Source organism: Anopheles marshallii, chromosome 3 (genome assembly GCF_943734725.1).
Source record: "Anopheles marshallii chromosome 3, idAnoMarsDA_429_01, whole genome shotgun sequence".
Lineage (NCBI taxonomy): Eukaryota > Metazoa > Arthropoda > Insecta > Diptera > Culicidae > Anopheles > Anopheles marshallii.
Window position 1 is genome coordinate 71,260,313 of NC_071327.1, and position 16,958 is coordinate 71,277,270.

At 45.7% G+C, this 16,958-nt stretch overlaps 1 protein-coding gene across 1 annotated transcript in view; it reads right to left on the reverse strand.

Annotated features, from left to right (window-relative positions):
- LOC128715432 (serine/threonine-protein kinase NLK) overlaps positions 1–16,958 on the reverse strand; it is a 66,008-nt gene that overhangs the window by 13,561 nt on the left and 35,489 nt on the right. Inside the window, exon 2 of the mRNA XM_053810330.1 lies at positions 1,683–1,812. Within this exon, the coding sequence (XP_053666305.1) occupies positions 1,683–1,812 (130 nt within the window). The remainder of the gene's footprint in view (positions 1–1,682; positions 1,813–16,958) is intronic.

A 16,958-nucleotide genomic window follows, 5' to 3' on the forward strand; every position in this document is an offset into this window, starting at 1 on the left:
ATCAGTGGGAAAACTACTCATCGCCCAGGGATCTGCCCTCGATCCACACTAGAGCATTGCCGGTCGATCGAAAACGATATTTAATAACTTAACGATGCCGCGGACCAGAACAAGGGTTCACTGTTCCAATTCTTTACTTCCAAGCGTTAATGACACGGTGGCGTAATTACGCCGCCCATTAGGGTGATTCGGTAAGACATCTGTTAAAGTGTCTTGCGTGACCACCGACAAAGCGCTGTGGCAGTGAGAATTTTGATTTGTATAGATTTATTTTCTCCTCAACAATGTTACCGGATGTGCAAGGCTGAAATCAACTTGTAGTGGAGAAAATGTAAGTCTAATATAGCAACATTTGGAAGATCTTTCAAGAATTGCCGTGAAGCAAAGCATGGTCAAAAGAAATAACACTGATAGCTTCACAAGCGTTCTGAAGATCCAGAAACACCTAGAAACATGAGTTACCTCCTCCACGAATTGGAATATTTGGTGTCTGATTGGAGCTGTTGGAGTTGCTCCGAATACGTGAAGAATGTTACAAAATCAAATCGCTCATACCGTGTGTACGCTTTGGAACTGGAACCCCTTCCGTGTGGAACGAATGTTTCCCATCATGACGGGATCAATCCAGTAGCTGCACCATGCTCACGGGGGCAAGGCAAGCTAATCGATTGCAGGCTATTTTCAGACGCTAGCATCTTGTCTATGCTAGGCTTCCGCTTTTTCTCCCCCCCACTCAGAACATCCATTAACCTAGTTCGTGATTCATATTTGATTCGTGTGTCCCTGGTGCCTGGCGAGGTGCAGGAGGCGCAACCCGTAGTGGTTCGGTGGGCGAATGGAACGACTCCCCGAGGGGCCATAGGCTGGTAGAGGCCGATTTGGATCGCACCGAAACATCGGAACGATAAAGTGTTGCCCGCCAAACCATTGCAGATGCACTTTTCCCAAAGTTCATCAATCAATCGTACCGAGCGGATTCGTTTGCTAAGGGATGGGAAATATTCATTGTTATTCCAGATAGGTATTCGTGCTACCAACAGCTAAAAGCAAGCGTCGCTCCAACAGCTGGATCGGTTCGACCATTTGGTACCATTTCGAATCGACCAGCTATTGGAGATAGCTGGACCAAACCTATAAACAACCAATAAATTTTCACCATTTCATCCCATTAATGCCAATCACTGCCATTCGTGCGATCCCTTCAATATAAACCCTGTTAAAGCTTCATATTTAGCGTGGGCGCACTATGTTTGCACTCCGCTGGACATGTTAAAACACATGCTATCGGATATGGAAACGCGAGTTGGAGAAGACGAAAAAAAACCCCTCCCAAAACAGAAGAAGAAAAATAATTTCTCCAAAGGAGCAGCAGTAACAAAAAAAACCCGGGGGTTAACAAGAATAATATCACTTGCCAAAGTTACCTCACTGCTCGAAGCGTAACGACAACACTTTCTAATTAAAAACTTCTTCCACCACTCAACTCCAAGGCTCGTTAAGGAGCAAAGCGATGCGCCGGATGAGGTTGGGCAAGGAAAGATGTGCGAAAACAAAAAACTAAACACGACCCACTCTCTTCCACGGCCAAGCACGGATGGCTGCCGTTTTCGTGCTGCGACCGAAGGTCTCATCTCGATGCTGTTGCTAGTTGCCGCTCCGCAAAGGCGCCTTTGGGTACTTACATTTTCGTGCTTGAAGAAGCACAGCATCTTCAGCTCCCGGAAAACGCGCTTCGAGGACACGAGCGACTGGAAAACGTTGGGCAGCTTCTTGAGTGCGACCCTGCGTCCATCACGCGGATCGGTGACAGCCCTGTGGAAAAAGAGAGGAAAGAGGAGCGACCGTTAGTACCGGAATGGCCAGCACACGAAGCATGGAAGTAAGCCTGGAACGTAGATGATTAATTAGAGCAAAGCGAGTACACGCGTTGCTTGCTGTTTTTATTTTAGTGTGTTTTGGTGTTTTTTTTTTTGTGCGGACCGGCACGCACGCGGGTGACGAATATGGAACAAGGCTGATAAATGTTGCGAAAGAAAAGTTGCCACGGCACGGCGCAGTGCAGTAAAGTTTCGTTTTGTTTGTTGCTTTGCTTGAAGGATTATCTTACCGGAAGAACTTTTGGAGAGGTTTGTTTCGAGCGAAGGTGAGGCGACCGTTAAATGTGGGGCGCACTTGAGGTGCTTCAACTAATCTTGAAGAAACTTCTCGCTATAGCTTTAACCACCCGCGTCTTCACTACGCTTTGGTAAAAACAGATCAAAACCCGGCGCAATTGCGTTCGGAATGTGCAAACCACTGTTAGCGGTCCACCTAATGGACGATGTCGTGAGGTCCGCCTACATCGTGCATCCGAAGAACCGAGCAATCGACACCTTCCGTCATGAGCCAACATTCCAAGCACGACACACCACGGCTGGCCAAGTATTGAATTGCATCGCACGGTTGTGTGCGCGACAAGTGAAGGCGATAGAAAATCAACCGTGCATTGAGCGCCTTGGGAGGAAGGGAATTAATTCAAATCGCCATCCCCTTTGCGACCACAGCCGGCCGGCCACACGACTGCTTAATTGGGAAGCTTGTAAATTGACAGTTCGATCGTAATGGTCAGCATTCCTCAGCATCAATCGAGTGGACCCTCCATAAACCTCGCATTTCACATAATTTTGTCCCAAGCTTTTCTTAGCCTTTTGCTTCCATTTTCCAACGCTGATTGATCATTCAATAATCGTAAAGCGTGATGTGTAATGTAGCGTAATTTTTATGTAACAAACATACTACATACTGGTGAAATGTTTCAAAGGTACTTAAAGTAGTAATACTGATGAGAATGTTGTTGAAACTGCGAATATCCTTATGCAATTCGTCGATGTTGAAGGCTTCGCCAGCGGGAATTTCACATCAAAAAAAGGATCCTCCTGTTGTAACCACTCCACACTAGCTCTAGGAACTCCTGGATGGATGACAGACAGGAATCTGGGCCGTGCCGGGGCGGGAAACTGAGCGGCAAATTTTAATTCAATTCAAATCTTGATGCACGTCACTCGTGTCGCGCCTCCACCTGATACAAGTGTGCCGGCGAACGGCGCTGACGAGTGACGATCCGGAAGCATCACGGGGAACAATGTCCATGCGAAAACGAGGCTCCGTTGGCGTTGCAAGCTTTTAGCGCCGTGGTACAACACAATTTCCCATGTAGCCTTGTAGCGAGAGCGTGACCGGATGAAAAAGCAAAAAAAAAAAAAACAGCCATGGACATGAAAATTCTTTAGCCAACTCCACATGGCACAAGCTCATTTGTACAGCATATTAGAACCCACATACATGTCGGCCTCACCCCAACTGTTGGTTCGGCTCTGCAGCCGAGTGTGGGCGAGAAAAAACGGGCGTAAGGACTAAAATACGGCAAACCAACCGTGAAGGAGTCAACAACCGACTGGCAGCTGGTTTGATACCCCTTCGCCTTGAAAGGCTACGCCTATATCGCCAGAAGCGGACGTACGTATACCACACCATAGTCTCTAATTTCATTTACACCTTTAATTTTCCTATGAATAGTTATCGGGAGGCGAAAGTGTTGCGTTTATGTTGCGTGCTAGCTGGTAGCTATTGGCCGGCGCTACTACAACACAGCACAGCACCAACGATTTTCGGTGTGGTGTTCTCGCTTTCCACCGAGCCAGCTCTATGAGGCAATTTGAAATACTTTTGATGCATGAAGGCGCTTTTCCTTAAACCGGTTGGGGTTTCGTACAAGCGCGTCAAACATCCGTAAAAGCGTATCCTGACTGTTCCAGACACGTAATTCCCTGTGAAGAAGTCGGACGTCATGAAGAAGCATCCACGAACTAACCTCACTTATCATAGTACGCACGCATCATCACGACTAGCTCAGCGTCATTTGTACTGATCGATACCGAAACTACACCATCAATTAGTACCGGCTTCAACACAAGACAGATAAATGTTCGCATAGAGTTCACATTTGCGCTCACATGTGGGGCACCAGTAGCTCAGCTTCGAAACTTCTGCTTATCACCACCATCGACAACACACCGCCTAAGGTTAACTATTTCCATCCGTACCAAATATATCGAAGCGACTCGGCACTAACATGCAAATGTCAGAAGTCATAGCGTTTGACTGCGCATCATCGGAGAATTTCGCCACATATTTCGTGTAACAAAATAATTAATTCGACTGCCATCCGGAGGCACGAAACAATTCGATTCTGAGAAGAAAAAAATACATAAGTAAAAATAGTATGCAATGAATTGCGTGTTGTTCATGCTTTTATGAGCTACCTTCAAATGCGAGTGACGTACGGAATGTTGTGGTGAAGCTGTGAAATTAACTGCGGAGTTCGATTCCGGGAAGAAATTCAAACACACGTTTGTGCAATTACTGAGCGTTCCTGCATGCATCTCTGTGGTTGATAAATTAATAAAGATGGCTTTTAAATGCAGAATGATAAAAAGGATTGAAGGATAATTCGATTCGATTATTAGACGAGGACGACCGCCTTTCAAACGTCCGCATTTAATATAAACTCATGAAAATGTCATAGATGGACAATGCAACCACATCCAGCAATCGACACTACGCAATTTTCAGCAATTAAAATCGATTGGGAAAGATGTTTCCATCATCACCATCATCATCATCACAGCAGAATGTCGACGGAAGATCGCGATGGTGATGTGGTGCAATAGAATTTTATTTCTGCTCACTTTCTGCCCAGTGCTTACTGCACTGGTTTGAAGGTCCCCGCAGAGCACCGCACCGGTCAGAAGTTTTGTGGAATTGGAATTTGTTATTTTCTTATGCATTTAGCACGCGGCACAATCGTAGCTGTCTGCCCGTTAACGAGTGAACGTTAAATGTTATGAGCGCTACCGTGTGGCCTTAGGGTCCGATGTGCTGTCGCTGCTTCGTTCAATGTCGTGTTTTTTTTATGTCATTTTGTGTGGAGTGTTAGTCTTCATCGCAAGCATCCGAACGGACGTCTGCAAAGAGATTTTCATCCTCTCGCTTCCCGGTGTGGCACAATTTCTACAACTCAAACTATGTCCTCCTCCCCACCCGGTGGAACAAAGGAGCAAAACGCAGAAAACGATCTGGAAATAAAATAAACCACGCAACTGGTGTTGCCACTTCGCACTGGAATTAGTTGCAGACCACCATCGTCAGAGCACTGGTTGCCCGGGTGGAGGATAAAACACAACCAACACCAGTTCTTGCTGAGTTCCACTCCAATCGGAGCACTTTGAAGCGAACGAATCTTGGAGTTTGCTTTGTTGTCCCGGGTGCAATCAAACTTGGAAGAGGCGAGCGTTCGTGTGGTGATGATAACAACAACTGTTCTACAGAATGCATTGTGAAGCTGTTGTTTCTTGATGGGATGGGTGCGACTAGAATTCTCCAGTTTAGTGGTGTACATCGAGAGGCTTCGAATAAGAGTAGGTATCTTCAAATATTGGGGCGGCCTGGTGATGTATTGGTAGAGGCTCTACACGACTGGACCGATCCAAAATCCTGGATCAATTCTCCTCTCGAAAGACTTGACTATACGGCTATGGGCAAATTAAGTCAAAGAAAGCTAGAAATGGCAGACTTCTTGAGGTTATTATGGAGATGACGAAGAAAAGGTCTTGGTTCTAAAAATATATATTAAAAACTCAAAATGGAGATTTGCCGAATTCTCTTACAAGAATTCATTTGAATTACAATTATTCATCGATTTGCAGATGATCGGCATATTTACCGAGTCCGCGACTGCTTTCCATCAATATCAAATCAATTTCAACCATCCAAGCGTCATGCCGGCTGTCAATGAAATGCTTCCAAAAAACAATTTCGTTTACGCTTATTTCCCCGTGAATGAAATGGGAAGGGCCAGGATGTACCGCGATGGGAAGGCAAATCCACCTGCCACATCCAAATATTGCGACACTCGTCTAAGTTACGATTAAAGCGAACGCATCGACGAAGAGAAAAACAACAAAACTCCGAATCGAAGTGTCTCGGGGTGATTGCACTAGCCCGCGACGATGTCGTCTGCAAACATCACCGCGGGCACCGCCGTGTGTCAGTTCCCGACGGCGTCTCAAGATATGCGAAATCGCGAGCGAAATGTGGTCTAACCCGAATGTAACAGACGCCAAATAAGAAGCTGGTCTGAGCGAAATCAAATAATCTCAAATCCTCCCCGCGACAACAATGTGCGACACAGTCACAGTTGCTCGCGTTGCATCAGACCTGACCCCACCTCAGTGAGTGCGTCGCAGTGCGTCGTCCCGTTTGGTAACGTTGATATGGGGGACGCGAATTTGAAGATTTCAACTCTCACATCGATGGGTAAGGTAAACAAGAGAGACGCGCAGCAACAAAACCCGTGAGGTGAATAGAATCGAAGCTTATTTCGAAGGTTGGTCTTTTGCCGACATTTAAACGGCCGGGCATTTGTTTACGGTTTTCGTTGTTAAAAGGTGCGATGAGCTGTATTCTAACACGGATATCCACAAGCGACACCGACATAGGTGCTGTAAGCAAACAGCACGCAGCACGTGAAACTTGATTCATGTCTGATGGCAGCTTGATTTATGCTGGACAGAATTAGGACAACATTCCCGTCTGGTAACACCAACTCCAAGATATCTATCAATTCGTTGAAATTCGCCCGCATCAAGACACATTCCTACGCTCGAGCGAATGAAAATGTTTCCCGAGATCGGAACATCCCGGAACCTTACTGGATCACCGAAACGAAAAAAAAAAAAAACCAACGCGCAATAGGGTTTCAAATATTTATTCTTCCATCCCTGACGTCAGCGGCTGGCAGGGAAGCAACGGAAACAGACGCCTACACCAAAAGTGTCAGAAGCGGGCCCATTATTAGAAAACAAAATTCCCGACCATTAATGAAATCGCGTGCAGCGGGCATTCCGACATCGTTACAGGTCGTTTTCAGGTCCTTATGCCGCCACGCTGCAGAAAGGGCCATGCAGGAGCCACAAATGGATGGTTTATGCCTCCCCCCCCATCCGGTGTTGGGGATTGACGTTGGTAACGAAAATAGCATCTCGGCTGGAGCTACCGGGCGGAGGACCATCAACCCTTCAAACGCAGAGGGGAAGGATGAGAAAGCACGCAACCTTACCAGATGCTATGTAGGACGCAGCCCAAAGGGATAACAGCCACACAGAAGTCGAAAATAGAAATTAACCATTCATCGGAAGGAAAGGAAAAAAAAGGAAGTACACTCCTTGTCTTGATCCTTTTTACACTGAAACGAGCTACAGCCCGAGTTCAAGCGCTTGAGCAACTTTTATCGATTTGCCAAGAAAATCCGTAAGAGCGGGTACAATGGCCTCCCAAAATACAGCATGCAGCCCATCTGGTTCTTGATTTAAATGGTTCGTTAGTACCAAAATGGTGGTAAAACGTTCGAAGTGCAACGCGATTGTGCCGGCTGCATGGGTTGCACTTTTCCGGTTAATTGTTCGCAGAACACTAGCAACACAAAAGCCACACACACATTCAGACATATCGAAACCATTAGGAAAAAAGGGCCATAAATAAACTTTCGACAGTTCATAAACAGGCTACCGGGCCCCGGCGCGGGGTTTGCAGCAAAGCTCCGTGGTCGAAAGGCGAAGGATTGAAACATTTACCAGACGTACAAAAAACTTTACGTCAGCGGTGCTTACCATAAACCCGTAAAATAGCCAACGGAAAACTTATCCCGGGAGCGGGAATTTATCGTGAAAATTGGTTGGCTTTTAACCGCCAGTCGCGCAGGGTGACGGCGTCGCCCGAATGTGGCAGAAGAATTGAAGTAAAAATGAGCACTATTGGTTATCGAATGGAACCCAAAAAAAAGGCGGAAAGGGTCACCGATAGCTGGGCATGAAGTTGGCCGCTTAGCTTCACTTCCCGAGGTTACAAGTGGAACGCGAGAATTTATTGCGTCTCGTTACGCGTGGATGCTCGCCTGTCCAGTTGCCGAAGGCAATAGGGCGTTGGAGTGCCAGGAAGAAATAAGTGTACCACATTTATGGATATTATGACATGAATTATGTCACTTAAGCTTAGGCACCCGGTGTTTAGTAGATAATAATGTTTTACCTTAGAAATAGGTGGGACTGCAACTGTTTAGACCACTCCAGTTGCCATGCGAAACATTCGAAGATTTAATTAAAATTCCAAATCTAACAGAACATGTTCAGAATAGTTTAGATACACACACACAATTCGTACACTTTAAATGCAAATATCTGAAAAATGTCAAAAAGTATTTCCTTTGTGCTACAACCGCACCTGGAATACTCGTGTGTTTCTGGAAGGTTTTGATTTTCTACGTGAATTTTGAAGGGACTCACCCAAACGGGGACGGAAACTTTGTCTCGCATATCTTCGTAGAGAGAGAATGTCCTTCAGGGAGCCACATGCTGGGAAATTACTTCTATCAAAATCACAAAAAGACCCCCCCCCCCACACAACCGCACCGTCTTTCGGTGGGATTGGCAAACCGGAAGGACACTACACCAATAACAAAGCCCATAGTCATCTCGCAACCTCGCAAATGGAGACTATACGCTCGGGGATTCGCACCATCGCACCACCCTCGCGCAGTGAACTAATTCCAGCCGTACACCGCAGTAAAACATATCGACTACGGCACATAATGACGGCAGCGTTCGTCGGCGTTGCCTTGCATCTTCCTCGTCGGGTGACAAAGAGCACGCGAACGACGTCTGCGGGTGGGAGCGGTGGAGCACTTCGCGACGCGTTCGATGACGGTCGATTCGTTCTGATTCGCTCGATATCTTGTGACACTTTATTACTCCTCGTCAGTAATTGCGTGTGAGGGTCACGGACACACACACACCACTGTTCTCGCGTTTGGACAAAGAGCGTAACGAAACATTGTTCGTTGTCAACACAGTTGACACTTGACTTTCGCCAGCGGTTTTGTTGAGAATAAATTCAAGATCTCTTAATGATCTCAGCGATCTTTGTAGAAAGTTTGCTAAAAGTACTAATAAATTATAGACAAAGTGATGATCTGATTTTAAAAAGACGAATCATTAGAACACTGGCCAATTTTCACCACACCTATTACCTTCTATTGTAATCTTTAATCTCTGGCCCCAATCTCCGCCCAACGAAGCTCACCACCAACTTGCTTTACCTTCGCCGGTAAGGTAGAATCGACGTTGCGTCACCAAAAACCCCATTTATTCACGTGCCACCTTTCGCCACGGTTATCGAAATGGTTAGCACACACCCAACCCAGCACTGAAACCTAGACCCCGAATCATTTCCTTCCGAAGAAGTAATTTCCACGGATTTTCTCCGTGCCCCCACCGCCGTTTGCGATGAACACACCGCCCGCCTCCAGTTCGTTGCGGCGGGAATCGGTTTCTTAAGGACGTTGGACAAAGAGACACCACCACTAACAGTGTCACCGGCGTTGGTGCGTGATGTTGTCGTAGGTGTTGCGGGCGACGCAATATTGCTTTCTTTCATCACAAAGCAAAGCAACAAAAAAAAAAAAGAAACCGTTCGAAAATTACTTCCACCACGAGCGGAGACGCAATAGCACAAGGTCAAGATGGCACAACGGATATCAGACCACCGATACTGGCGGGCGTAAAGGAGCGGGCGCACGTTTAAAAGGAGCCTGTGTGTTAATTTTATTATCTGCTGTGCTGTGGGAGAGAGAGAGAGAGAGCCCGGCAGCACTAGCCGAAGGGACCCGGATAATGGGCTTCCAATCGGGATTGGCAGTATGTGGTGGCCTTTTCTTCAGGTCGTGATAAACTAATCGCATACATTCGCACCACACTGAGCGGGGGGCAAAGAAATATGAGACCGAGACCGACTCATCCAATTGAATTAGCTGCCCAAGGCCAGGGCAGATTGCATTTAGATTAAGAGATCTCTTACGGTCACACAGCGGGCTCTGCTGTGTGCGACAATCTAGTGGCAAAAATCAACGAATGCGTTAAGACGGAGCAGCAATATATGAAGCCTTTTTATTACTATCTGCACATTTCCACTTTTTACTCAAATTTGGAAGGAACTAGAATCGACCCGGGGTCACCCGGTGGTGTAATGGTAGCGGTGTTGATCTTCACAGGACGGGGCCGGTCCAAAATCCCATCTGGACCCATTCCTCCGGAAGCAGGACTTCTGATTATCCGGCCACGGATAAATTAAGTCGAAAAAAGCCAAAAATGGCAGACCCTTCTCTAGACCTCTTCAGGCTGTTGTTCCGATAAAGAAGACTCGACTGACGTGGGGTGGATCCGAGCTTAAGGACTTTCGAAAAAAAAACCCGTAATGAAATAGTCAAATTTCTCAGCGGCTCATCCCCCAAAACTTTGTCTTTTCTCACAAGTGGTGTTACACTTTGAAGGAAACATTTGTGCCATTTCGTTCTCCGAACAAGAGACACTACCTTACACCCACGATAGGATTCAACGCGCCGTGGAAAAGTGGTCCCCAAGCGTATCACCCAACTCCCCCCGACACCACGTCTTCGTTTCGCATCTATTTTCTATAGCGCAAAAAAAACAAACAGCGGAAAACATCACTCCAACGGTGGCCAGAGCTGGTCCGTGTCTCACAAGCAGCCTTTTCCATTTGAATTGCAAATCGGGGTGTACATTTCAAAGCGCCGAGTCGATTTTCAGCGCCAAAAAAAAATCCTACCACCAACAGGGGAAGTTCGCGCGCGGACAGCCCCCAATGTAACACCCCCCTGGCATCTTCGGGTGGTTCTTCGTGCGGAAGCAGGGTTGTACCTTTTGCTACCGGGCAAGGTCCCGGCCGACCATTATTGGAGCGCGCGCGTCACACAGATTGAGCGGGGGCCCAAAAGAAATGGAAAATCTGGCCCGAGCAAGAGACTCGAGACTGATTCGAGTAATTAATTTTCACTCGATGTTAATTATCTTTCGACACGTTAGCCTTCAAAGCGTTGGCGCGTTCGTTTGGACGTACCGCGACTGGCGAAGCACCACTGTGAAGCACCGGCCAAAAGCAGACACATTTTAGAGTTTGCAAATAATTTATTCACAAGTTGACGATGTTTCCACCTTTGGTTGGGTGTGGAACAGCGAACGGCGAACCAAATATAAAGCTGCTTGATTGCACCAGTCTTACCATTGCTGGTGAGTAACTACTCGCCTCTTGAGGTTTCTTGATCGTTCTAACATGTTGTTATGGGGTTTTTTTGACTTCTTAAATCCGAAACTCTCCCAACAATTAAAACCAAAACCGATGTGATTCATCAGCAGCGAAGAAGATGCACTTATTCCCGAACGATGACAGACTTATTGTCTGCGCGAACGGTGCCTGTCTGTGACCCAATTCAACCCAATGAGGGCGATGGCAACATTTCCGGCTCGCGTAGTCTTTCGGATGTTCCGAACACCATGTTTACATAAGGGCAGCTGCAATCAATTATAGCGCTGCTGGTGGCGTTCGGGCGTTCTATTTTGCCGAGAACAAAGTGGGCGAGCGGGATACATTTTTGCTAGATGAAGCGTAATCGATCGAAGAAAATTAAGGCAACATTATTTCTATCCTTCATTTTCTTATTGTTTTTTTTTTCTTTGGGTATTGCATCATCGTCGAGACGGTGCCTTAAGGCAAGGATGATGTTGTTTTAATTAAAATTTAATATTCAATTATTCCAAAGCCGTACTGTTTTACAGGAATTGCGATATTGATTTTGAACGATTTCCTACAGTGAGATGCATTTCGAACACTTCCTTCTCGACTCAACTGCTTTCCACTGGGAAGCTGTTTGGAGGGTTTGGTAATTCCCTGAACTATTACATATTTAATAATAACATTGAACTGATTTAAAGTTTACTCTGTTACGAGAATAAGGAAGCTTGAATTATTTACCCCTTAAAAAAACGTAAGAGTACACATGAGCGCCTTAAAGGTGCTCTCCGCTTACAGTGGTTTTTTTACGCCAATAAACGAGGCCACCCTCTCTAAGATCATCCAAATGTATGTATGATTTTTTTTTGCTCAAATAATTACATCTTCGCTACCATTCATCAAAAGAACGGCGAGAAAAAAAAACATGAAGAGGACGAAAACAATACACCTTCACCAGCAACATTCCAGCAGCATTACGCACATTTGATTCACTACTACCCATCGATACGACGGTGGTACGATCCGCAACATATTGGCGCGGTAAGCCGCCTGATTTGCATCGCAACCTTCGAAAGCCAAACACCCGGGCCCGGACCTACCAGCGGTGGAGGAAAAACAAAAACAAAACCCCCATAAGCATGCATAAACATTTTCACTATCGACGCTTTCGCGACGCGCGGGCCCACCCATCGGTTTGCATCCTGGGGGGAGGAGGAGGGATCAATCTCTCTTTGCTGTGTTATCGCTTTTCTCGTTTCGTTTCGCTCCTTCATAAAATCATGCATCGGTCATAGAAGGTGGTGGGTGCTGCTTTTCGCGCACGAGTGCCCGTGCATGTAACAGCTATGTAGCTCGCGGCGGCCACGTGTTTTAAATCAATGTGCGGTTTTTTTTTTGTTTGTCTGTGTGCAATTTAATACCGGCCAGCGTGTTCTTCGCGGCGGCAGCAACAGATCGGTGTGAACTGAGTGAACCAATCCGCTGGGTGAGAGAATGAATGCAGTTCATACGGTGATATATTTTTTTTAACTGTTATACGTCTGCTGTTCTACGAGGGAATTTTTTTGACAACTGATTTTGGCGAACTGTCAAACCGTGTTTGACAGAAGGATGCCCAATTCAAAAATCGGCATGGTGTGATTGGATTTGGGCAGGTGTGTTTCCTTCCAAAAGGGCGGCCCGGTGATGTGCTGATCGAGGTGCCGGTTTGCACACGACAGAACCGGTCCAAAATCCCATCCAAATCAATCCTCCGTACGCAGGACTATCCCGCTGCGGGACCTCTTGAGATTGTTGTGCCGATAATGAAAAGTTTTCTTTCAAAAAGGGAGTTTGTTCACTTCTTTGAAGAGAAAAAAGCATGTTTATTGAATTTTAAAAATAACGAAATTAAACGAAATCGGAAGACATCCCAGCCAATAAAATTTCGTTAAATTACCCTTAAATGACCCTTAATTTACCGGGAACTTAAGGGTACATTAAGGGAAAATTAGCAGCCATTAGAACACATTTGTATCTGTATTATATATCATTAGTATCAATACTATTTCAATAAAATTTTCAAAAAACTGTTATACATTTCCTTTTAATTCCCAAAAAAGTTATCTTACTTTCGGCATATTCCATTTCCACGATCTAAACAATCCAAGAAAAGCGAAAAAAAAACAAAATGAACGTAATGCTCCATTTCCACCGTTTAACAATAACAATCCTCGCACCTTCTTTCCGGCTGTCACTGACACAGCCGCTGCCAGCCAACGGCAGCAAAGGAGTGAAGCGACGAAACCACAAGCAAAATGACAATTTTCCCTTGCGGAGATTGCAGCAGCGCCCGACAGCAGGGACAAAATGTTTTCCGCATTTTCGCCCCAAATTGAAATTCCGCCCGACGCAGAAAGGATTTCTGCCACCTTTCGGCGCGCGGAGAGGGCGATCCGTTCCCACCCCTGTGCTCTGGCGCTCTCTCTGTGCGTCGCTGAGACGGTGTGGGATGCGATGCGAAGGTCTACATCAGCGACAGCAACGTGAAATAAAATCTTCCCTGCGATTGTAGCGAGCGGGAAAGCTGAGGGAAGGAAAACTATTTCGTTTCATTTCACCGTGTGCATACATCGCCGTCATCGAGCAATGCGCAATGTAACACACAGGAAGGTTAATACAACGTCCAAGTATTTCGACTGCTCGTGGATTTCCACACGCGGTGCAGAGGAAGCTTACTGATGTTCCTCTGTTTTGCGATCGACCAACGATGGGGTTGTGTGCCCTTCGGCAGATTCTGTCAGTACGGAAATCGATTTTCCTAGTCCTTGGAAGCGATAACAGCGAATGGTTTCATCTTGGTTGCAATAGTCGAAACCAGGGGTACTCAAACTCCTTGCTTTTAAAAACATCTCCATATCTTTAATGTAAGAACGATCAAGTCGTAACTTTCTCATAGCTTTCAATTTCAAAGTCATAAAATCGTTGGCTCGGTATAGATCGGTTGGCAAAAGGCATTCTAAAAAAAACACACACAATTAATTCCAACTAACGAAAACATAAAACAAAACACGCAAAACCCTCAAGGAACGGTTGAGTGGGCAAAGCCCAAATATTTTCACAACAGCTGTCCAACCCGGTGGGAAGGTTATTCCTCAACCGCACCGCAAACAGGGAAGCATCATTATTAGACCATTCGGGGAGGAAATAAAATTCATAAAAATACCGACGGTTCTGTGCCCCATGGACAGGCGGACGGCGAGAGACGACCACGTACAACTTGTGAGACTATTATTTTTTTTTTTTGCGCCCTACTCCACAACCCCCCAGAGCATAACAGTTGCACATCAACCGAACATGAAAAAAAAAAATGCACAAAGGATAATAATAATAACCAAATGGTGCGGCGGTTCTCTCACTGCAACAATTTGCGACCCTCCCCCCCCCCCAACTGCTGGGGTTGGGCTTTACCAGCAAAATGTGCCTTCACTCGGTCAGAGTACCCCAACTGGAAGGGTCATGTGTTGCCGCGTGCACTAGAAGAAGGAAGCAACAAAAAACAACACGAGCTGTGTAAAGAACGGAAGCCACCAGTAGTGACTCGTTCTTCGTGTACGCTCCAATGCTCAACCAGACCCGGGCAGACCCCGGGACGGTTATGAAGAACTAACAAAAAAAAAACACAACATTCTCGAGTGCTCATCGGATTCTGAAGTTCTGCTGCAGAGTGAGCTTCCAACACTGTCAATAACCTCGTCACTTTTATTTTAAAGCCCGGTGCCTTTAACCTTCCCTGGCAAGGAGCGGAGTCTTTTACAGCACATTTCACCAAACGCGCTCACTGTAATCGTTGCGGATACATATTTATGAGCTTCGGAGCTAAAGATTTGCCTGAAAGCATCGCTTACACCACCAGCCTGGTCAAAAGATGCCATCAGCGATACATACATAACCGGAGGCCGCATTAGAATCATTTTGCAAAGAACCAGAAGGTTCAAGCTTTTGAGAAGGTGGCTACTAAAGACAGGCTTATAACAGCTGTTTTCCACACCTTCAGGAATATGCGCTTAACCGCAGAGTTTAATGGTTACAACATCATTATTTTGAGAATTATTGTTAAGCTTGACGGATAGTATCGGAACGCACAACTGCTCCCAATCAACGAAATGTGCATTTCATTCCTTACATTTCGTTAGTACATTTATGCTCACATCAGGCCGCGAGGACGCTCCTTATTTTCCTTCCTTCCTTGCCATCTTGACTTATTGGTTTGTTTGGTTTTGCAACAGCTGTCTTTATTTTTTGCGTCGCTTTATGTCTATGCCTTCCCTTCAGTGGTTTGCGTTAGGTTCTTAACTCCTTACCATTGGGCAAACGGGAATCGTTAAGCTTCAATCTTCCTGCTGCTTTGTCTGATCAACGGGGAACAAAAGAGCCATTTGTTCTCCTCCTGCAGCAGGGTTTGCCGGTAGCCGCACCAAGTGGCCGTTCTTTGTGTTCTACGGTGTCCGAAATTGGAGGAAGCCAAAAATCAAAATCGCCTCGTCGGCCATCATCCGAACCACAGCAAGGTGAATGACCGGTGAATGCGAAAAACGGCAGCTAATACAGCATGGGAAGAAGGATATGGAAAGCGTACCAATTTCCAACCCTTGTTTCAGCCTTTTCCCGGTGCATTGGCTCTCCTCGGCATGATGCAAACTGCTGGGGTGGGGATGCACCCGACGATGTCCAGCAGTTTGGCGACCAAAGTTCAAAGGTGTGAAGTTCCAAATGCAAGCGTTAGCCTCTGCCACCCTCGGAGGGGGACATTGATCCTTTTTTTTCGCTTTTCACACCAACACACAGGTACGGAGGGCACCCCGGAAACAGAAACTGGTATCCTGCAACTAATCAGAATTGCAACCGGTGTGTTGACTGTTTGTGAATTAGTTAGTAAAGTTTATAATCACATTTTCTCGACCCGATCCGTCGAGAACGTCACCCGTGCGTACATGCCAGACGACATCGGGCAACGATACCGATATGATGCTACGACGGATTACACACATGCGCGCCCGCCAGGGTTAGGACACATCGGGAAACGGAGCTGCATCAACGCACAGTGGGATCGGCTGATGAGAATAACATTGTCAAAAAATTGCCAGAAATTCAACAGTCAATGGGAATGTGTTTTTGGTGCAATAACTTCATTACATCAACAACCTAAAATAATGTCACTTTAGTAATTCGTATTAAAATGTATACTTTGAATAGCAATGGACTGAATGTTGTCAGAAATAAAATTAATCTTGCAGGAATAAATGAAAGCTTCTACTAAGGTTTAGATGAAAATAGTATTAAAGTTCCGGTGGCAAACGTGTGTATTGTTAAATTTGAAGCAGAAGAATACGAGATTTACAAGCAAATGAGATGTAAGACTAAAGAATTGCTTTAACTGGTAATCTTTGGAAAAAGCTTCATCAATTCAATCAGTATACAACGTTTCAATGTAAGGGAACGCACGAGAATACCTTCATTTTTTAAATTTTCCCACTCTTTAAGATAAAAAAATGGTTAACATATGAAGATTGTTGCTTGTAATACGCAACAGATTGCATCCCCGTCCAAAGGTTGCGTTCAGTAATCACTTTCCAACTAAAACAACAATTATTTTATTCGGAGTTTGGTGGAGTTACAACAAAAAATTCGTTCCTGGTTGGAGTTTTAGTTCGAAAAGAACCCTTTTTTGTTGGTGCTGGTGCTGTTTTTGGTGCTCGATCGTCCATCACCGATCACGATCCCTTTTTTAGTAGCAAGCG